The 22,337-nt window shown below is 49.1% G+C and overlaps 1 protein-coding gene across 2 annotated transcripts in view; it reads left to right on the top strand.

Annotated features, from left to right (window-relative positions):
- Positions 1-73: 73 nt before the first annotated feature.
- The window catches only part of XPO5 (exportin 5), a gene marked incomplete at its 5' end in the record, with an annotated part of 28,827 nt that continues 6,563 nt past the window's right edge, over positions 74-22,337 (top strand). The window contains 22 exons of one of the 2 annotated variants that reach the window (XM_084262060.1): positions 74-178; positions 521-642; positions 1,279-1,351; positions 1,961-2,098; positions 2,414-2,596; positions 4,706-4,732; positions 5,016-5,201; positions 5,720-5,796; positions 6,245-6,344; positions 7,778-7,861; positions 8,280-8,405; positions 8,647-8,737; positions 10,136-10,264; positions 11,028-11,143; positions 12,063-12,218; positions 12,622-12,663; positions 13,555-13,644; positions 14,509-14,708; positions 15,271-15,370; positions 16,261-16,442; positions 21,045-21,145; positions 22,184-22,280. In XM_084262060.1, the coding sequence (XP_084118186.1) occupies positions 74-178; positions 521-642; positions 1,279-1,351; positions 1,961-2,098; positions 2,414-2,596; positions 4,706-4,732; positions 5,016-5,201; positions 5,720-5,796; positions 6,245-6,344; positions 7,778-7,861; positions 8,280-8,405; positions 8,647-8,737; positions 10,136-10,264; positions 11,028-11,143; positions 12,063-12,218; positions 12,622-12,663; positions 13,555-13,644; positions 14,509-14,708; positions 15,271-15,370; positions 16,261-16,442; positions 21,045-21,145; positions 22,184-22,280 (2,525 nt within the window). Of the gene's footprint in view, positions 179-520; positions 643-1,278; positions 1,352-1,960; positions 2,099-2,413; positions 2,597-4,705; positions 4,733-5,015; positions 5,202-5,719; positions 5,797-6,244; positions 6,345-7,777; positions 7,862-8,279; positions 8,406-8,646; positions 8,738-10,135; positions 10,265-11,027; positions 11,144-12,062; positions 12,219-12,621; positions 12,664-13,536; positions 13,645-14,508; positions 14,709-15,270; positions 15,371-16,260; positions 16,443-21,044; positions 21,146-22,183; positions 22,281-22,337 lie in introns of both variants that reach the window. The other variant, XM_084262059.1, reaches the window with a different exon arrangement.

The raw sequence follows: 22,337 nt of genomic DNA, 5'->3' as shown, positions 1-22,337 counted from the left end.
CGCCGCGTGCCGGCCGCCACCTCCTCTCGCCCGTCGGGTGGCTGGAGGCGTGGGGCCCGCTGCTGCCGCCGCGATGTCCGCCGAGCAGGTGAGCAGCCTCTGCGAGCAGCTGGTGAAAGCGGTGACGGTGATCATGGACCCGGCCTCCACGCAGCGTTACCGCCTGGAGGCGCTCAAGGTACCCGGCCGGGGCGGGGAGGCGCCGGGCTCCGGCCACGCGGGTGCCCCGTCCGCACGGTCCCGGCTGGCGGGCGAGAAGTGGCGGGGGGGCGCGGGCCTGCCCCGGGCAGCCGGGTCCCGGGCAGCCCTTGGGGCGCTGGGCGCAGTCAGCAAGCGGGGGAAAGGCGGCGGGAGCTGCGGTTGCGCGGCGCTGAGGGGGTCGGGCTCCCCCCAGCCCCCACGCACACCCCCTGCCGCGCTCCCCCTCCCCCAGCCTCGCCGCTTGCCGGGCGCCCCTTGGCCGCCCCGCGCCCGCTGCGGCGTCGTAACGGCGTGTGCCATGTCCCCGCTCCCTCCCCAGTTCTGCGAGGAATTCAAGGAGAAGTGTCCCATCTGCGTGCCCTGCGGGCTGAAGCTGGCGGAGAAGACGCAGACGGCCATCGTCCGGCACTTCGGTCTCCAGATCCTGGAGCATGTGGTCAAGTAAGGCAGCTCGGCCCGCCGCCCACCCCCACCCCCCCCCCCCCCCTGCTGCCGCGGGCTCCAGCTCCCGCTCCGTCGCCTCCCGCTTCCCGGGGGACACTTGGAGCGCGCAGGGAGCCTGCCCTGCGGCGGGGTACGGGGGCTGTCCCCCTCTGCCCTTTTTCTCTGTGCAAGGAGGAGAGGGGAAAGGGCTTTCGGGCACCTGGGGAAGGTGTTTGGCCGGGCTCTGAGGCGCGTTGGTGTCGCAGGGCGTAAACACGCACGTGGGGCTACGGGTCGGTCTGTGCAGCCTCCTCTCCGTCCTCAGCCTCATGCTAACAAAGGGGCTTTGTATGAGTTGGGTCCTGAGATTCCTCCCTCTGCCGCCTCTACAGACCTGGTGCTTTGTGCTTTGGCTGCTGCTTCTGGTGTCTGTTGGCTTGAGCAGCGCACGCCCATTTGCCAGCAGCAGTTTGAGCTCAGCCTTTTCATTAAGGGATTGGGCACCGGCCGAGCCGGTGAGCCCTGGTCACTCTAGTTTAGGTAGAGAAGCGGTGGCTTGTTGGGAGCCGACTCAGGGGGCTTTATCAGCGTTTTGACTTGGTGTCCTTCTTCCTTTTCTCTTCTTTTTTTCTTCCTCTAAACCCTTTCAAACAGGTTCCGCTGGAACAATATGCCTCGCCTAGAAAAAGTGTATCTGAAGAACAATGTCATGGGCCTCATATCCAGTGTAAGTGCCTTCTGCCCAGGACCGTTCTCCAAAACTTGGGAGATAGAAAGTCAGTTAGCACAGAGACAGAAAGTCAGTTAGCACAGAAACCTGAATTCTATCCTGTGTTTCGTTACTGAGTTGCTATGCATCCCTGGTTGTTGAGGGTTTTTCTCTGCCTTGTAGTCAGGTCAGTAACCATGCACCTCACGTGGCAGGAAGTCGTGAGGCTTTTATAACATGTGTAAGGCCTCTCTGTGTGTGTATATATTTATGTGCACCATGTATAAGGTAATTCAGAGAAAATTCAGTAAACATGGATGGTTTTTAGTAAAGCCATTATCTTAGCTGTGTGTTTTCTCTATCATTGTATGTGCTCTTGCGATCAAGGGACCTTCTTTTGAGGAAAATCCTTTTGGTTCCCAGGCTTCACTTTCTGTGTGTGCTTGCGGGAGGGTGGGAGTATCATCCAAGGTAGCTGGGATGAAGAGCCACTCAGTGTCCTCATGGTTTGTTTTGTTTGTTTTATTTTGTGTGGTGTAGACTGTTTGCAACCACTGTGCTTCCCAGGTCGGGATTACAAATGCCTGATGTTTGCTGTTTTCTATAACTGCTGCAATTCTATCTCAGGGAACTCAAAGTATTCTGGAGGAGGAAAGTCACATTAAGGATGTTCTGTCTCGCATCGTGGTGGAGATGATCAAGCGTGAATGGCCTCAGCATTGGCCTGATATGCTGAAGGAGCTGGACACTCTCTCCAAGCAAGGGGTATGAAACACGCCTGTCTGTTCTTTCCTGCTTGCTCATAGTACAGGTTTCAGTCTTATGTCATCCTGAGGGAAGCCTAACTCCCTTGTGGTCAGGTGTGACAGGCTGATGATGGACTCAAGAATTTCAGTAAGGTTAAGTTGCTCTCAGAGGTGATTTTTAGCAGAGAGAGGGCCCATTCTCCTGTCTTGTTTTCCCAAGGTGGGACTTGTGTCCTCACGCATGCTCGCTTTCTCCCTGCGTCTCTGAGCTAGCCGCTAGAAATTTGAATGTTTGAGCTGTGCTGATGGAGTGTATTTCATTTTGGGACACCAGGAAACCCAGACAGAACTGGTGATGTTCATCCTCCTACGCCTGGCAGAGGATGTGGTGACATTTCAAACTCTGCCTACCCAGCGCCGGCGAGATATCCAGCAAACCCTCACCCAGAACATGGAGAAGATCTTCAACTTCCTGCTGTCTACTTTGCAGCAGAACGTCAATAAGTACAGGCGCATGGTAAGAGCCTCCTTTCCTTGAGTTCAGGCAGTGCTGGAGCCGTTTAGGAGTTGGGATACAACTCGCTAGTGGTTGGGGAAGCAAGTGCAGAAACTGCCTGAAATCTGTTGCTGTTGCTGTGGCCTGGGAAGCAGGTGCTGATCAGAGAGACTGAACGCACCAGGGTGACAGGGTTAGTGTTGGTAGCTTGGATTTGCTAGTGTAAATGTCTGGAGAGGCTGCGTGCCTCATCTGCTCTGTTGGAATGCTCTGCTGACACAGGGGGTCAGCAAAGGGGGTGCTTAGCAAAGTGAAGGTGTGGTTGTGGCAGAAATGGGTGGGTTTGGGGTAGTTTGTGAAACATGCTGTGGTGAAGAGATGCCGTCCTGGGCTCACATCTGCTCTCTTATGCTGCAGTGGTGTCTTTGCAGCAATGCACCAAAATGGATAACATTTTGTTGTCTTGTCATTGCATTTGGGCCTCTATAGACCTTCTCTCTGAGAGCTCAGGTCAAGAAGTTCTTTCTGGTCAAGTTGTAGTGAGAAATGCTCTTTCTTTTTGTGTAAAGAGACTTTTCTGAGCTCTTACCTAGAGCCAGAGATACGCAGGTTGGTCAAGGTGCGTACTGAAGGCAAGTCCTTAGCCTAGTCTGTTCCTGTGAGAAGGAAATGGATTTGAGCATGCAGCACATTTGGAAACCAATCTAGAAATAAGTTGTTTAGGTGTATCTTTCTTTCTTTTGGCTGTGAATTAAAATCTATAGTTAGACTAAATGTGAAACTGGGAGGCAATGAAAAAAAAACCCTCTCCAACCTGACTTCTGTTCATTTTCCTGATGGGCTGACAGGCAGAAGAAGCCCACCTGTAGATCAGACAGTTCTCGGTGCAGGTAGTGGCAGTGGGTGGGAGACCCTGATGCATTTTGTAGTTTGGCTGAAATGCATTTCCAGGTAAGGTTTGAGTTGCAGTGCTTGAGGCTCTGAAGTGTGGCTGCTTCTGCTAACGGTGGCATCTTTCTGATTGGCAAGGTTGGAGCACCCCAGGAGCAAGAAGCCCTCACCACTCCACAGGTTAGCAGATCTTTGGGATGTTTGCACCCAGGGTAAATGCTGAGGGTTGGGTGTTCAGTTACCTCTCTGCACACTGAGACTGGGGGAGATGATGGGCAGTTCCCCAAGGCTGTAATGACCTGCAGTGCTTGTAAGTATGCAGTTCTGGTGTGGTGGCTCAGTTGTTAAATGTTGGGGATTAACTTCCAAGTTGTTGTGCTGAATACATTGATGGGCTGAGTTCCCAAACCAAAACCTTGCATCAGAAGGAAATGCTTGTGGTGTCTTTGCATCTGAGAAACAGATCAAACCTGACTGTCCCAGGGACTCACCGGTTTTAATCAAAACGTTGGCGCAGGCAGCGTGTTGCTGCTGTTTGGAGCTGGGAGCCAGGCTGTAAGGTCGTGCCCCAGCTCTGTCTTCTGCTGACCATGTGTTGTGGTTTAACCACGTTGGCAGCTTAAACAACCATACAGCGCTTCCCTCGCTCCCCTCCCAACAGTGGGATGAGGGAGAGAATCTGAGTGGAAAAGGAAAGGTAAAATTCATGGGGTGAGATAACGACAGTTTAATGGGACAGAAAACCTAATACACAGAACAAGTGATGCATGGCACACCCAGAACTGATGCTCAGCTGGTTCCCCAGCTGCCCTGCCTCCTGACCAGCTCCCCCAGCCATATACTGAACACGATGCCATATGGTCTGGGATATCCCTGTGTCCAGTTTGGGTCAGCCGTCCTGGATGTGTCCCCTCCCAGCTTCTTGGGTGCCCCCCGCTTCCTGTTGGTAGGTCAGTAGGAGAAGCTGAAAAGTCCTTGATGGCTTGGCAACAACTAAAAACATCAGTGTGTTGTCAACATTGTTCTCATGCTGGATCCAAAACAGAACCCAGTACCAGCTGCTAGTGAGAAAGTTATCTCTGTCCTTGCAGAAACCAGGACAGTCCCTTTCACTAAGGAGCTGTACTGTGAAGCCAGTTCTGCCTGTGTTCTCAAGAAGCAGCCTGTCCAGTGGAGGCTGGAAGCTGGGGAAGAGAGTGCTGTGGGTGCTCACTTACCATCTCTTGTTTTCTTTTTCAGAAGTCTGATCTGGCTCAGGAGCCAAAGGTGAGTGGAGCTATGCAGGGGTTAATGCATTAGTCATCCTTAAGACCAAGATTGCTTAGAACTGGGATCTTCCCAGGATTTTTGAGTCTTATTAGCTGCAGTTATTTACTGATGGGTGTGTTCACCCATAATACAGACTCCTTGAGGAGAGAGAAATGCGGGGTGGGGAGCAGAAGGGTCCAAGTTTCTCACTCTCAGGGTGGTTTCTGGTACTGGAAGTGGACAGCTTCAGAGAGGAATTGGGGTGTCTCTAACTGACCTCTTGCCTCCTCTCTGTTCCCAGGCCCAGGCAAACTGCCGTGTGGGGATAGCAGCACTCAACACCTTGGCCGGCTACATTGACTGGGTGGCCCTGAGCCACATCACAGCAGACAACTGTAAGCTCTTGGAGATGTTGTGTCTGCTCCTAAATGAGCCTGAGCTCCAAGTAGGAGCAGCAGAGTGTCTCCTGATTGCTGTCAGCAGGAAAGTGAGTTCTTCCTCCTCAGTACTGTTGTAACTCTCTCCAACTTCTGTGCTCACTGTTTTGGAGATCCCCATTGACTTCCCACCCACCCCCTTCCCACACCTGTGAAGTGGGACATACTGTCACCAGCTGTGTCATCTGGCTGCTCAGAGAAATGTCAACAGGATCTAAACAGGTGCTTTCACCCATCCTTTCACAAGCGACTTAGTGCCAAGGCTGAGTGTTTACCAGCTGCCTTTAAGTAACTACCCAGAAGAAGAGTTCATGTGTCAGGATCAGGTCTTTTGGTTTAAAGTTCTTGTGGTGGGATTGCTTGGGGAAATCTCTTGGGATCAGGAGTCCCTTAGAATTTTTGGCAAGTTTTTACTGAAATATTTTGTGGACTCTTAAGCCCTTCCCCCGATGAAAGGACAGTTGTGGACATCCTCATTTCCCTTGTAGGTGGGAATAAATAGTTAACGTAGATGGGAATAAATAGTTAAGTTCTAATTTGAGGCATATTTGGTGTGTTCTACACGTAGGGTAAGCTGGAGGACCGGAAGCCTCTGATGGTCTTGTTTGGAGATGTTGCCATGCACTACATTCTCTCTGCTGCCCAGTAAGTACCATCCTGCTGCTGTAGCTTCACACAAAACCCTATCCCAATGGCTTTGCAGGTGGGATTTCGAAAGATAACTGCTGCTTAACTGCAGGAACCTGGGGCTGGGTTAGGAGGAAACAAGCCCCACCGTTTCTTTTGCAGAACCTGAAAAATTGCAAGGTTTTTTTCAAATCCCATCATTGAAGGGCAAAGTGGTGTAAATGTCATGTTTTTCCCAGCTTTCCTTCTCTTTTAGCCTGACACTGATCAGGAGGGAGCCTTTTCAGAGAGGCAATTTCAGAGGTTTTAGATGCTAATAAATGAAGCAGTACTTCACGGTCATAGTCAAGAAAATCCCACTGTGGTGAAACCAAATTGCTCTGTTCCTCTGTTTAATCTACAAGAGAGGTAGGAGTGTGCCTTTGAGTAACTGTGACCCTGTTTTCCCCCCTCCCCTCGTTCCCAGGACAGCAGATGCAGAAGGCCTGGTGGAGAAGCACTATGTTTTCCTGAAGAGACTTTGCCAAGTTCTGTGCGCGTTGGGCAGCCAGCTGTGCGCCTTGCTGGTAAGTCTCAGCAGCAGCCCTGGCAAGGCTAGTATTTAGTGCTGGGGGTAAGGCAACTGTGACCTGAGGTAGGAACAGGGTTCTCCTGGCATACCTGATAGCTGTAGGGTTCTCTCCTCACTTTTGGAGAAGGCAGAAATGGGTCTGCTTGGAAGTGGGATGACTGTGTCATGCCAGGTTGTAGGGATATTGAATGGAGAGACCCTGACTGATTCCAGGCCTCTGATATCATCAAGAATCATCTTCTATAATCTCTGGAAAATGCTGAAGTTTCATTGAAAATTGGTTGAGTTTTTTGCTGTCTGCTGCTATGGGAAAACTGCTCCAGGAAATTCAAAGGCTTCCAACAAAAGAGTAAATTTCCCTGTTCACAATACCACTAAAGAGTGTACCTGTTTGTTCCTCCTCTGAGATTCGCTCAAGCTGGAGGTGGAAACAGGTTTTGCACGTGCTTGTCACCTGCCTGATGCTTTGTCTCGATGTCGAGGTGAAGATGCACGTAGATACTGCACACGCCATGCTGGTTGCTGATTTCCCTCTCCATTCAGCACAGTGCTTCCACAGTAAGGAAGGCAGGTTTCCTGAGAGGTGCTGTTTGTAGGGAGAAAGAGGCAGCCAGCTGTGCAAGGGACAGAGCAAAGCAAATTCTTACAGGGAGGGAAGGAAAAATCCAACCCAACAACCATGCTTAGAGAATTTAGCTCTGAAAAGAATGGACAGCAAACAAAGGGGTTTTATTATTTTCAGTGACTTCACTGGCTCTTAAAACAGTGGGAGCTAGTCTGTAATGAAGTAATGAGCTGGGGATTTGAGTCCTCTCATCCAGATACGCTCGTGAGAGGTAGCACTGAGCTTTACAGCTCCAGAACAGGGATCCCAAGGGCACCAGGTTATATTATGGTTAGTGAGGAGCAGCAAGACCTTGAGTGTGTGGCTCCGGGCAAGCCTTGCTTTCCTGACAAACTTCCTGGAAAGTTGTCAGTAAGAGATGTCTGTATGTTGAATGCAGGAAATGTTTGGAGGGAGTGAAATCATCTGGGTGCCCTTCCTTGTGAAATTCTGCAGTTGAGGATTGTTCCACTTCATACTGCTGGGTGGGTTTGACCCAGTAGAAGTGAAATTGTGACTTGTGGCAGCAGCAGCAGTTACAAATTTGTTTTTAATGGAACTCCAGTACGCGAGAAGTCGCCTTTGTCTCTTGAATGAGAGCAGTGCTGCTTCCAGTACCCATAGGCTGGTCAGCAGAACTTGCTGCTCCTCAGGCTATACTGGTTTTGGAAAAAATCACAGTAGTTAGTGGTTTTGTCTCTGCTCCCTTACAGCCTATGGCCTTGGAGGTAGTTCTGCTGCTTTACCCAGAGACACACTGCTTGTGAGCCCAGCTTGATATACAGAGTTAGGATTTGGTCTGAAATTCTTTCCTTTCCTACTAGGGCTCAGAATCTGATGTGGAAACGCCAGCTAACTTTGGAAAATACCTTGAATCATTTTTAGCCTTCACAACCCATCCCAGCCAGGTATGTAAAGGGCTGAAAGCCTCGTGTGTGTCTGTAAGAACAGGTGAATGCCTCCTTGTGCTGACCTTTGGAGGACTGCGGGACTTCAGCTGCCTGATACTGCTCTCCAGGCTCTCTATGTCAGCTGAAGTTCTGGAAGGCAGAGTGGTTTCTCCTCCATTACCACTGGCTTAGGAACAGTGCCTGACACAGAGGTGCCAGGTAGAAAGTGCACAACTTGCAGCCAGCCCTAGTGTTTACTTGGGGACTTGTGGCATTCTGGAAGTTTGGGTCGTGCCTGCAAGGTGCCTTGGCCTCAACCAGATAGTCTCTGTAATTTACTGTTGGCTTCTGAGAGCAACATTTAATGTTAGTGGTGGAGAATCCAGCACTGAAATCCTTCTCTGTTCCTTTCTTCTTTCTCTCTTCCTGCCCCCAGTTCCTCCGTTCTTCCACCCAGATCACGTGGGGAGCCCTCTTTCGGCATGAGGTTCTGTCTCGTGACCCCTTGTTGCTGGCCATGATTCCCAAATATCTCCGTGCGTCAATGACCAACCTAGTGAAGGTACGTGGGAACTGCAGCCAGAGGGGTGTGAGAAGGTGCCCAGGTGAACATGGCCTGTGGATGGCAGGGGAGAAGCTGCAGTCTTGCCACGTTTGCCAGAGACATGCTCTCTGGGCTGTGGAGCAAACAGCTCTGTCTCAACATTCTACCGGCCGCTCCTTGCCTCCGTTCTCCTTGAAAGCGGTGTTAGTTGTGTTGGATGTCTCCTCTTCCTTCCTGACCTTGTCTGCTCTGTCCCCAGGTGGGCTTTCCCTCTAAAACAGACAGCCCCAGTTGTGAATACTCCCGCTTTGATTTTGACAGTGATGAGGACTTCAATGCCTTCTTCAACTGTAAGTTGCTGTCACCCTGCCTGGATCCTGTCATCGGTGCCTTCCTCTTACTTTGACTTGCTGGCTGAGCTTGGAGCTCTCCGTCTTGGCTTGGCAGCTTCCACTTGTGTCCTGGGTCTTTCTGCCTTTCTTGAAGTTAAACTGATTTAGGATTTTCCAGGCATTTCATTTTGCTTACTTTTTGCTATTATCTTGCTTGCTGGCCAGGTAGGTGGCCTGGTAGTATTTGCTACCTAGTGTCTCGTGGTAATCTAGAGGAGGAAGCAAGACAGCCTGAGTTTTGCTCAGGTTAGGAGAGGAAGGAACCTTAGGAAAGTCTTTAAATGCCATTCCAGAACAAAAACCTGTCTTGGCCTTGCTAAGAAGCTTCTGCTTCAGTACCAATAACTAGAGGGGAGCAATTAAAATAGCCAAATTTAATCATGATCTTTAACTGGCGAACAGGGAATCCTGGATATTAATACTTTTTTTCTTTCTTTCTTCTTGTATTTTACTTCCCAAGGCTAAGTTGGGTCTCACTGGCTGGTGTAGTTTGGTACTCACTTGGTGACTCAATAAATTACTTAAATTCTTACTCTAATTTACCCTTAGGTTGGAGTATTGTAAGTGTTGCAAGTTTTTATTGCTTATTGGATAGTTTACTTTTTACTTATTATAATAAATCTCTGGGTGGAACAGATTTACTGTGCTGAATGCACAAAGCCAGTATTTGCACTGAAGGTGTTATATAGGACAATAAAACTGATTTGCAACACAAAATTACTATATAAACCAACTGTTGTAAGTAAGCCAAGTTGCATCTATAATCAGCAGAATTGATTTGTTTTGTGTGGTCGTGTACTGGAATATTTTGGCAATAAATACAATTCCTGTTCTGTGCTTTGCTTTCAATATCTTTGAAATTGGAAACAAGACTTCTTTGAATTTTGTGAGTTAGCATTAGTTTGACAGCCTGGAATCTGAGCAGGGTTGAGTTGAATAATATAGCAAACGTGTCTAGCTGAAGGAAGGCGTTGTTGCCTAATGCTGGTTTTCTGTCTCTGTATCTCAAGGTGCTTTGTAAGCACATACAGTTTGAATAACTTTTAAAATGAAAATAGAGGCTTAATTGTAGTAAATCTTGGACTAGCACAGATTTTCATAATTCATACTGCATTTTAATTGCACTTCTTTTTACGTTAATCCATCATTTTTCAGTCCATTTAAATTGCTTCCAAAATCACCCGTGCTGCTACACCTAGTTTACTACTGCCTGTCTGCTGGGGCTTACTGCACAGCTCTTGCCAGAGCCACAGTCCATAATGTTCCCAGGCCTGCAGAGCTGCTGCTGAGCTTTGGGGAGGGGGGGGAGTGTTTGCACCATCAGCTTGTTGCATAGTGTCTGACCTCTCACTGCAGCTTTCCGAGCCCAGCAAGGAGAGGTGATGAGGATGGCGTGTCGCCTGGACCCTCGAACTGGCTTCCAGATGGCTGGCGAATGGCTGAAGTACCAGCTCACAGCTCCTGTTGATACTGGACCCATGAACTGTAAGTTAACTGACCTGGAAAAAACAGGGGTGGGGGGGTGCATTATGGGATTTCTTTTTTAATTTGTCAGAAAGAAACTTCTTTGTCTCTTTTTTCTTTTTCTTTATCTTTTTTTTGTTTTTTAAGGGGGGCTGAGACTCAGCACTAGGTTTTCAGATGTTTAAGGTTGTTTTAAAGTTTAAAAACAAAATCAAATTGTGTGCACCCCACCTGAAACTTAACCCTTTGCAATCTACCTGTGGAACAGCTGATGTAAAGCCCCTGGCTCCTCCTTTCCCTCCCCCAAATCCCTCTGCAAAACAGATGCAGCTGTCCCTCTGATACAACTTTACAATTATTTGGGCCTTGTTGTCTCTACAATATATTGGTTATTTTTATCCAGGGAAGTTCTGCCTGTCTGGCAAATTCCCCTGCCAGTCACCCAGCTTTCCTCCTATGAAGGAAGGCCACAAGTCACAGATACAGCAGTGTTGCCCTGCAGCATTGAGCATGGGGGTGTACCCCCCTTTTCCTTTCTGTGATTTGTTGGTGTTGCTCCCTCTGGTACCTCAAAGGTCAGATTTACATCTCGGGAGCCTTCACTTGAGTGAGGCAAATCACATGGGAATAGCTTAATCGCTCCCAGAGCATCCCTGCCAGGCACAGGCAGGGAGAGCTGTGTGACCGGGGTACCTGTGAGCCCAGCAGTGTGGGAGCTTGCCAGCCTGCTGTTGTTCCTGCGTGGAGGAGCGTGGTGAGAGCTCCAGTGGTCTCTTTCTTTCAGCTAAGACGGGCGAAGGTCTCTGCTCCATCTTCTCTCCGTCCTTTGTGCAGTGGGACGCCATGACCTTCTTCTCAGAGAGTGTCGTCAGCCAGATGTTTCGAACCCTGGATAAAGATGTATGTGTACCAGATACCTTTGCCTGCTCTCCTGCCTTGTGCTCTGTTGACAGGAGTACTTGTTTTTCAGCAAGTTTGCTGTAACCAGCTACCTCCATGCAAAAAATCACTCCTGAGTGATTCTCAGGAGAAGTAGTGACCCTTCTTTAGGTGAGACCGAAGTCATACTGGCTTACTCTCAGGCATGCCTTGGTTCTGGGCTCTGTGCCATGAGAAGTCACAGATCACTTGGCTGGCACGCTTTGACATAGTGCCTTGCTAGAGGAGAAGTGGAAATTTCCTGAGTTTATCCTTTTTAATTATCTCCTGATTAGAATTTTATTTGTTAATCTTTTTACTAAATGAGAGAAGCTCAAGCTCAGGCAGTAGGAGGTAAGAAGCGGTTTCTCTCTACTTTTAGTTCAACAGCAGGTGAGCTGGAAGAACAGCATTTGTTTTCTGGCTGAGATAGACTGACTTGGTTTTCTTTTGCATTAGATGAGGCTGTTCCTGCACTTCAGTTGTTCATTCTGCACACAGTAGCATAATTACGTGGGTTGGTACAGCTGGTTAAGGATGGAATCCATTGGGCAGAATGAGGAGGAGAATTGGGAGCCAAGCTGGGAGGGGAAATTTGCCTCTCCCAGAGTTGCAAGCCAATTGTAGGGGGATTTGAGATTGACATCTCAAGCCTGCCCTACCAGCAGCGGCTGCGCTGCGGTCCTTTTGCCCTCAGCGAGCGCGCGTAGCGTACACATGAAGTGAGGTTTCTGCCACCGCTTCCTGCTTCTTGGGAAGAGCTGTGGGCAGCTCTGAGTGCTGATAACATAGCAGCAGCTCCATGGCCCAGCTCTAGGAGTCGTAGGATGTGTGCTACAGGCTGAAGTAGGGAGTGTCCTTTTTTGTCTCTCCTCATTCTTTGCCGTTGCTGCTGTTGCAGGAAATCCCGGTGAAGGATGGCATAGATTTGCTGCAGCTCGTCCTTAATTTTGAAACAAAGGATCCTCTCATCCTCTCATGTGTCCTCACCAATGTCTCTGCTCTCTTCCCGTTTGTCACATACCAACCAGAATACCTACCACAAGTCCTGTCCAAGGTAGGTCCTTGCAGACCAGGCGAAAATCAGGTGGGCTTTTTTGGTGTCCTGTGTATTAAACACCCTGAGCTTTGGCATTATGTCAGGGAAGGACTATTCTTCGTGTAATAGATGGTGGAAAACAGAGACTTGAGTCTTGTTTGAGAAGAAACAATGTCATATAAAACAAATTTTGCAGTTCCTAGCCTTAAATCTTAACATTAAGTGCACGCGAGCCAGTAAACACTGTTTTATTTCAAATCCTCGCTGTGCTGATGGTTGATCTTTCAGCTTGCTGCTTCACTGACTGTAATGAAATTGCACCAGAGTCTTGGGTTATATTCCTTGAGCTTAAAACAGACGTCAGTGCCAGATACTGACAGGTGATGTGTAATTTTGGACCTTTTCCTCCCTTTTCTCACAGCTTTTTTCTTCAGTTACCTTTGAAGTTATAGAAGAAAGTAAGGTATGTCTGAATTATTATCTACTAATAGTTGGGTGGAGTCATCCTCTTTGAAAGCATGCTGAATCTGGAAACTCAGCTGTAGTGGGCTTCTGAAGTATAGTCCTGCTCCTGGAAAGGGCTGAGAAGTCTAGGTAGAACTGATCTTGGTCAACGTAACCCAATGAGCTTTGGCTTGCAAACTCAGAAGGCTACAGCCTTCTAAGTGCCCTTAGTCCCCTGGTGTGAGACCACACCATGTCCAGTTCTGGGCCCCTCAGTTCAGGAAGGACATAACTCCTTGAAGGAGTCCAGTGCTATAAGGAGAAACTTTTTCACTGAGGTGAGGGTGCTGGGGCACTGGCACAGGCTGCCCAGAGAGGTTGTGGACTCTCCTCTGGAGATATTCGAACCCACCTGGATGCATTCCCGTGTGGTTTAGTCTGGGTGATCCTGCTCTGGCAGGGAAGTTGGACTAGATGATCTTTTGAGGCCCTTTCCAAATCCTAACATTCTGTGATTCTGTGTTGGCCTTCCCGAGAGTAAAATCCCCTCAGCCCCAGGTATTCTTCAGTAGTTGGTACGTGTGGCTGTAAAAGATGGCAGAAAACCCACCAGCTGCCTAGGGAGTGCTTGGAGTCTTGAAATAGCAAATAAGATCCATGTCATCCTCTCTCCTGGAGCACAGCCTATTTGAATATGGGCTTCTTGAGTTGGCCACTGCTCCAGGGGACATTTGGTGGTTGTGGGATTGTTTGCTTTGCGGGTTGTGGAAATAGTGGTGTTAGTTTGGGGTTTTTTGATGTGTACTCAGCAGTGCAGAAAGCTGTATGTAATGCCTTTTGTCTCTTGAAGATACCCTGCATTTGTCTGAACTTTTGTTTTGTTGCATTGAAGTCTGTTGTGTCTGTCCAGGCTCCTAGAACTCGAGCAGTGAAGAATGTGAGAAGGCATGCATGCTCCTCAATCATAAAGATGTGTCGGGATTACCCTCAGCTTGTCCTGGTATGTATATCCCACTCTATCATGAAGAGTCTTGCCTCAATTCCAGCTGGATTTTGTGGGATCTTCAGCTTCCTTGGCTACAGCCTCTTTTTTTTCCTCCAAGAAACATTCCTGCTGCGCAAATGGCAAAGTGCTTTATTCTCTGCATCTCCCTTCTTTCCCACCCCCTACCACCTGCCCTCCCACCCCCACTGAAACATTTTTTGCTTCGGGAGCTGAGTTGTAAAGTAATGAGTTAAATGAAAATGTGATGTACAAGAGGAGGAGGATATAAGCAGCACTAGATTTGCTTTATTGGAATGTTTGCTGAATTTCCATTTGTCACTTGTGGTAGTCCCCACTGATTCCTTAGCTGAAAACATTAACAGTGACTAGTCTCCAGACATTTCCTGCACCTAACTGAGTGTAGGAGCAAGAGGAGAGTATTTTTTTTTTTGTGGATTAGCATGAAAAGACTAGAAAAAAACCAAGCAGTTTAAAATCCATGAGCCAGGTTGGTTTGGCTGAACCAAACAGCCTGTGTGCAGCACGTGTAGCTCTGAACTACAAGCAAATGAAAACACTGGAACTATTTTGAGGTGTGACCCTGCTGTAAGGGATGAGACTTCCTAGAGGAGAGAGGTTGTCTCTGCTTATTTCAGTCATTGTGGAGATGAAAGTAAATGGATGCAGGATGAAAGTAGAGGTATAGGGAAGAAAAGAGCTCCTTTAGGTTGAACATTCAGAGAAACTTGAGGCTGATGAGGAGGTGGCTATGTAGAGAAATGGTAGCTTAGGGACATGCTCCTCCAGCTGTTCTGCTCCGCCAGTGGCCCTCCTCCACACCAAATATGTGATGTTCTTCCACTTGGATGTGTTTTCTAGCCAAACTTTGAGATGTTGTACAACCATGTGAAGCAGCTGCTTTCCAATGAGCTACTTCTGACACAGATGGAGAAGTGTGCTCTTATGGAGGCCCTCGTCCTCATCAGCAACCAGTTCAAGGACTATGAGCGGCAGAAAGCTTTCCTGGAGGAGCTCATGGCCCCTGTTGCTGGTTTATGGCTCTCCCCAGAGATGCAGAGGTATGGGTCCTTTTTCTGAGCTTTGGGCTGGAGGTGTTGCAGAGGTGATGCTGGGCCAGTGAGGGAATGAACAAACCAGAGGAGGGGGGTGGAGTGCCAGCTGACCTCCTGTGCTCTGGGCAGTCACTGTGGTAGCAGCTCTCCTGGTGTTCAGGAGCTGCCAGCTGAGTCTGAATGCTGCCTGCTGAAAATCACAAGGTAAGAATTGCTTAAGGGTGTAGGGGAATGTCTCATTTGCAGAAAATGAGAAATACAAGTTGTCTTTGCTCATCTCCAGGAGAAGCCAGGAAGCTGACTTCTTACTTAAAGCTGAGGTGTCCTGCAGCCCTGGGCAGCAGGGCTGTATCTTCTAAAGAGATTGAAAGGGTTTATGTCCCCATGGCCCAGGAGAACTGGAGATGTTTGGAGAGCACACATGTCTCTGGTGCTTTTTACCATGTTTCTACAACAGTGTGGAGCACTGGTGCTTCTCCCTATGTGTTAAGATGTTCGTTGCCAGTGCAAAGCTGTACTTGAAGTCCCTGGTACACTAATCCCCGTTGCTGTCTTTTGCTGCTGCCAGAGTCCTCTCAGATCCTGAAGCCTTTATCTCCTACGTGGGAGCAGACAACAAAATTGCTGATCCAGTCTTGGAAGATCCTAGTGGGCTGAACCGCTCTAGAGTGAGTATCACTGCCGGGAGAGGTGTCATCCTAGAGAGATGGGACTTGCCTACTTCCATCCCCCATTTCTGTTGCAGTTATGTACAAGATCTCTCTTGATCATGTACTTTTAGGGTGCAGATCAGTAGGTTTTTCAGATTGCAGAATAACAGAGTGGCTTTTGCATCTTTAAGCTGTGGTGATGAGAATGTAGGCTGTGCAAAACCACAGTACTCAGCAGTGCAGCGCAGTATTCCCTACTCTTTGTGTAGCAGTTTGGCTTTGGAGAAGCCATTGCTTTTCAGCATTCTTGGGAATGTAGTGCAGTGAATTCTGTGTGCTTTTTGGGCCAGGCAGTATGGAAATAGTCATGCTGAGGCTGCAGCATTGAAAGTAATTAAAATTAATCCAAGGAGGTCCATGGTGATTTGAGTTAATGAAATGTCTTCACTTCTTGGAAATGGAGTTGCTGTCTTTAGGTCTGTAGAAGACCCTGAAATGCAGTCCACAGAGCTGTGCTTGCAATTTGAGGCTAATGTTGTCTCATCACAGATCTCACCATCTGTCCCAGCCCACGAAGGAGATGAGGAACTGATGGTATAGACCCTTCCTTTTAGAGGGCAGCCCACCTGGTAGCTTGCATACTCGTGAGACTGTATGTATTGATGCTTTGTCTGACAGCAACTTCCTAGGCCATCATGCTGTGGCCAAGGGTCAGTGAAGGTGGTGGAACGTAACAGCAGTGTTTCCTGCACTTTCTTGGCAGCAAACCCACCAGAGTTTGTTCCTCTCACCAGACTGGGCTCACTGTAGCACGTTGCCTTTGTGATGGGATGATGACTAGCTTCTCAGATAACCAGTTGATTAAGGTTGTGCTCTGGCTGAGGAACACTCTGCATCTCTTGCCACAGATCAGCTTCTGTGTGTACACCATTCTGGGAGTTGTGAAACGAGCTCGCTGGCCTGCTGCTACTGAGGAGGCGAAAGCTGGAGGATTCCTGTTGGGATACATGCCCAGTGGATGCCCAATCTACCGCAATCCCTGCACTGAGCAGGTCCTGAAGCTTTTCGACAATTTACTTGCTCTTATAAGGTGGGTCAAGTTGACTTGAAATCATTCATGTTGACTTAAGAATCTCTGAAAGCCAAACTGTGATAAATACATGGAATGCTCAGAGCATGTTCTCCCAGTGAAGCCAGCAGGAACACAGGCTGGTGCAGGTGCCCAAGTACTGTTCCTGACTGTTCACAGTGGGGAATGGCACTGGGGAAACTGGAGCCTTCTGAATGTTCATTGGCCTGGCCTACAAGAGTCCATGAAAGCCAATGGGAGCTTGGGCTGGGGTTGCCTCCCCCACCTCCACTGCTATAAATCTGCCACCCAGTTAATCGTTTCTCCACTAACATCTCTGCTCTGCCCTCAGCCCCTACAAAGCCACCTCTCCAGTCACCACCAGGGCAGTCCCAGCTCTCATTGCATCCTGTGTGCGTTGTTCTCTCTGGGGGGTTAAATTAGGCTGGTTTTGCTGAACATGAACACCAGCCTCCTGAAGCAATGTCTGCTATTGGAATCAGTGGATGCATACTCTCAGGCTGTTGCTACCTTGCAGTGCCTCTCTGCACGTCACTGGTGTTGTGTACATCTGGGGCAGCCAGAGGAGGGAGCAAGAGAGGGCAGGGAAGGGGAATCCCGAATAAAACAGTTCCCAGAAGTATAAAGGAGAGGAATTTGTCTCAGGGTAACTGTGGGCACTGGGATTTTGCCAGGCTTATGGGGCAGCTCTGTGAGAGGGCTACATGTTACGGACTTGAAAACTCAGGGCTCTGGCTTGGCAGGAGGATCCTGTTGGGAGACACCATTTCCAGATCTGCTTAGATTTTTTCAGCCTCCAGGCCCATGAGGAAGGGATCCCTATTACTCCAGCTCTGTCTAGCCAGGGATGCTTGGTAGTTGCTGAACTTGGGACTGTTCTGCTTCCAGTGAGAAGCAGCGTGCTGGTCTGGTAGGGCAGGCGTGTGCTGTCTTGGCCCACGCCAGCGGTGCTTCTCATCGGAGAGCACCATGTGGCACAGCAGGCGATACTTGGACCCGTGAGCAGGGTTGAAAAACACTTGTGATCTCTGTGACAAGAAGCTTAGGAAGCTATTACCAAACTATTGCTACCTGTAAAGAAGCAGAAACTCTGCTCCTGCTTGTTTGCCACCTTCAGGAAAACACATGAGCTATGTTCTGCTGGCAGTGTTTCTCCATCTGCATGATGGAAGAGGCTTCCTGGCTGGTTTTTGAGGTAATGCATCTGTCATTCAAGCATCTCTCCTGCAGACCAAATTCTGAGCATGTGGTACTAGCATACACAGAGCAGCCTGTACTTCACTCGTAGGTATCCAGGCTTTTCTTAGGGCTATGCTCCAGCAAGAACCAATTAATGATCTGTTAAGAGCAGTAGATCCTCCACCTCATCATACCTTTCCTGACGGCTGCTGGATGTAGAGGTGTCTCTCTGCAACAACTGCAAGCTCATAAGGTTGTTACTGCAGATGTTGATGCTGTTTATGTCTTTCTGGAGAAGTTGGAGCTTGTGCTGTGGAGTTTCTGCTGTGGTTTTTGCTGGCTTTGGGCATCTTCTCATTGCACTGGTTCCTCAGGTTCTCTTTAGTGTGGATTACTCAAGAGAATATGGAATCTGTAGCAGCCTGTCGGCAGGCAGGACATACAGGGATATGAGAGGCTGGCAGGCAAGAAAGCTGCCTGTGGTGAGGATGCCCTCAGGAACACCGTTCCATTACTGCTTGGGGATGGATGCTTCTCTTGGGTCTGTGCCATCCATTAGGCAGCTATCTGTGGGGCAACTGAGGTCTGGTGGTGTGTTGCTCACAGGAACCTGCAGGAAGCAGATGTGTAAGTCCTCACAGGTTGTGCTGGTGTCTGTGGGAGCGTATCAGCCAGCTGCAGTGCAGATCCCGCTGAGGAGTTGAACTGAGGACCAGGTCAGGCACCAGTACCCAAAAAAGGTGGTTTTGCAGGCTTAGCAGTTGGGTCTGCTGATCTCTGGGTATAGTGTGACTTGCTCCTGCTGCGTTTGCAGACAGAAGCACTGGAAGCTGTTAAGCCATTGTGTCTCCATCAGGGTAAGGAGCTCGAAGGTAGGTTGTGGGTGAGACCAGAGAGCTGAGAGGAATGAGAGGGAGTCCAGGTAACAAAGGAAACTAAGGTAGATTTGAGTGGCATTGTTTTGTGCCTGTGCCTGTATTTGTCTCTCTTGGTAGTTTCTGAATTATTTTGAGGTTGCTTTGTTAATCGCCACCTGCAGCTTTTTTGAACGATGGATCTCTTGTCCTCTGTGGTACCTCATGTCATATAGGTGCTTTCAGCTTCTGGCTTGGATTGCTCTCTCCTGAATTTAAACTCTAATCCTAATGTCCAGGCACATTTCTGGAGTCAGGTGCATGAACTGGCACGGCACCTTTATCGTGCTGGGATCCGCTCACGTACTACAGGTGGACTGGTCAGGCTCAGCAAATGCTTTGCATGGATGAAGGCTTTTGTAACTCCTCTTTGAGACACTGACATCACCAAGGCACTAATGCTGTGAAAGAATTGTTGGCTCTAGTCATGGATTCTGTAGGCATTGTCATTGTAGACAGCTCCAGTTTTGGATTAAGATTCTTCAATCATGGACTGTCTTAAAGGACTCATCTTCTGGCCTTCAAGCCCATCTCTCTAGGCATCAGACACTCTTTCCAGCTGTGCTGTGACTATCACTGAAAATCCCCCAAGTCCTGCCATATCCTTTGCTTGTCTTCACTAAAGCAGAAATGTCTCTTGAGTTTTATTTTTCCATGTTCTCCTGTGTGTGGGACACCCAGGAGTGCTGGTCACTGCTGAGAGTCTCAGCTGCGATGTGCCTGGGGGCTACGTCTTCATCATGTATGATTTAACTCCCACAGGGAGCAGATGAGTGGCTGTTTTCTCTCCATTATCACTGCAACCTTGCTAAAGTATTAATGAAGGGAGATCAGCCTGTGAGGGAACATCTGTCCTCCCAGCTGTCAAACTTGGGAAAATGCTTTGAGAACTCTGAAACAACTAAGAACCATGACCACAGCTTTAGGATGTGTCTGGCCCAATCTGCTGCACTTAGAGCAGTGGGATTTCAAGGTTCATCACCACCAGTTCCACAGTTCTTGGCTTCACCCTACTGCCCTTTGCCCAGCGTGAGGCAAAGCCAACACTGGCATGGAACAGGCAGGAGACGTGGTGCAAGAGGAGATGATTTGGTTAGTTAGGGTTCAGGGTAGCTTCAAGCAGAAATGCAGGTTTTTTGAGTAAGTGGAACAACATAATCCAGAGTGTTGTGGAGGCTGGGCTGCTCCCTGGCCCCTCTTGAGAAAGTAAAACCAGCTTGTGCCCCCTTTGAGGCCTGTTGCATGGTGTTACCTCCAGCCCAGAATGAGAGTATGAGTCGTTAAGAAGTCATTTGTGTAGCTCTTTCTTATGAAACGTACATACTTGCCTTCCTCACGTGCTGTGAGCAGGGAAGTATTGAACACTTGCAGAGAGAAATGGGGTAGTTGCCATTTTGGAGCTAACTCAGGCTCTCTGCAAACTCAGGCAGACGTCACTGCATCGGGGTTGCCAGGATTCTGAACACAGACATTCAAAAAAACCAAAAAAATTGAAAATCAAATTAAAAATCATTGAGACACAAGTGAAAGCTGAGACTCTGGAGAACGTACTGAGGTCTGTCCGCGCTCCCTTCCCCCAGCCATTCCCATGTACCCCCCTGCTTTGGGAAACGCTGCTCTAGGGGGAGATACTGAGTTGCCCTTGATCACCTCTAGCAGCAGGTACAATGGCATTGCAGTTTTGGAGGAGGCTGCAGGATTTGTGCTGTGTGCAGCTGGCGACACCCAGAGTGGAGGTCTGAGGTCTCAAAGGAGAGAGGTAGGTGAGAGAGACACCCCCTGCCAAGTCCAGCTCTGAGTGTCAGTACCCTGGCTAAGAGGGGGACCCATTTTGGCCTGGATGGCAAGAACCAGCCACCCGTGGCTGAATTGGTGTCCCTGGTGGAGAGCTCGCCGTGGCCGCCTCCTCATGGTGCGGAACTGTTCCCAGCTGGGTGCGCTGTCCAGGGGGCACCTGTGTCTGCCACGAGTAACATCTGCTGGACTGATGTTCTCCCCAGAGTCCCTCCAATGCCACCTGCCATTCTGGGGACTGTGACCCAGCCCTGGGGGGCAGTGTGTGTGTTTTGGAGCTGAAACAGCCCCTCCCTCTGCAGGGGCCTCAGGTGCAGAAGGTCTCTTGAGATTCCAGAATCTGTCTCTTGTCAGTTTTAAAAACACTTTCTCTGGTCCCTTTGGCCAAGCTGATAAGCTGTTGCCAGCATCACCTGGAGAATTGCTGGGAGTTTTTACTGCCAGTGCTTGCAAGGGGTGGGGTGAACTGAAATCAGTGACAGGGGCAGCCAGGAGATTCAGGACATGAGGTGGAGTCACTCCATGTCTCTGTTGGGTCAGTTTCCCCAATATTTTTGCAGGTGGGGAAGGGGGATCCCATGCACACGTGCTTGGTCTCACCTTCCTCATCATCTGCTTCAGAGGAGCTGTTCACAAGCTGAAGGAGAGGATCCCACTGTCAAGGGCAGAAAGGGTTGACCCACATGAGTATAAACCAAATGCTCTTCTGTTTCAGGACTCACAACAATCTCTACATGCCTGAGATGGTGGCTAGGCTGGGGGAAACATTTGCAAAGGCCTTAGACATGCTGGAGGTGGAGAAGAATGCCATCCTAGGTAAGGGGCTTCTCTGCGGGAGGAATGTGTGGGCAGGTTCTTCGGGGGCATTTGGGGCAGTGGGTCATCAATAGCAGTGGAAGTGAAGAGGGGCTTGGGAGCCAGCTGCTTCTTAGTGTTTCCAGCTCAGCTGTGATTTGAACCTGTTGAGATAAAGACCATCAGTTGGTTATCGGTCTTGGGCAAATGGGTTTATTCAGTGTGAAATGAAGGGTACCCTACCAAACTGCTTTATCCCATCTGGGTGGTGGTCTCTGCAACACGGTGTTCCAGGCTGGAGAGGCTGGGGTTGCTGTATTTGTTTGCCTTTGAGCAGAATCAGTGGGATCCCTGGGTGCTGATGCTGAGGCCTATCCTGGAGGGCAAGAGCCGGTTCTGCTGTATGGCCCTGACGTTTGCTTCTGGACTGTTTTAGAAAGAGGCTTTTTAGAACCATCTTAAAACAGGTGTGAACCTGTGAATGCAGAAGCCTTTCCAGCCAAGCAGAAGTGAATGTCCTTGTGGATAAAGTGTGGACCACAGCCCTGGAAATTGGGGTTTCATTTCAGGTTCTGACAGACAGTGCAATACTTTGTGGAAGTTGCTTTGTCTGTCTTATCTCAGCTTCCCACCTGTAAAATGAGGAGATTCTTCCTTTACCTTTTTTCTATGACCTATAAACTCTGCCTGTGAACCACTGCACGTAAGGCAGCGGGGCCCTGATCTCTGCCTTAAGAGAGATGAATACAAACCTGAAGGGATGGGCTGCTAACGGAACTGCACAGCTGTCAGCTTTGCTTCTGAGTTCTGACAGTTCCAGTAAGGTTTGTTTTGGAGAAGTGAGTGGGCTATAAGAACCTCAGTGGGAACACCTCTGCTCTGGGTACTGCTGACCTCTGACGGGAGGAGGTTCTGGGACAGGGTTCCTGCACCTCTTTCCATTTGGCTGCACGTTGATCACACTGAGTGCTCCCCCTGCAGCTGCCAAGGTGGCTGGGTACTGTTCTGAAGGTGCATGGTGCTCTCATTAAAGTAACTGAAGCTTCTTCTTTCCCACAGGTCTTCCTCAGCCTCTGCTGGAGCTTTATGATTCTCCCGTTTACAAAACAGTCTTAGAGAGGATGCAGGGGTTCTTTTGTACCCTCTACGACAACTGGTAAGAGCGTTGGGTATCCCCCACGCCGTGTAACATCACACACCTGGATCAGGAGGC

Source organism: Gallinula chloropus, assembly GCF_964237585.1.
Source record: "Gallinula chloropus genome assembly, chromosome: 3".
Taxonomy (NCBI): domain Eukaryota; kingdom Metazoa; phylum Chordata; class Aves; order Gruiformes; family Rallidae; genus Gallinula; species Gallinula chloropus.
The sequence above is the reverse complement of the archived record's forward strand: the minus strand, read 5'-3'. Positions and strand labels throughout refer to the sequence as shown.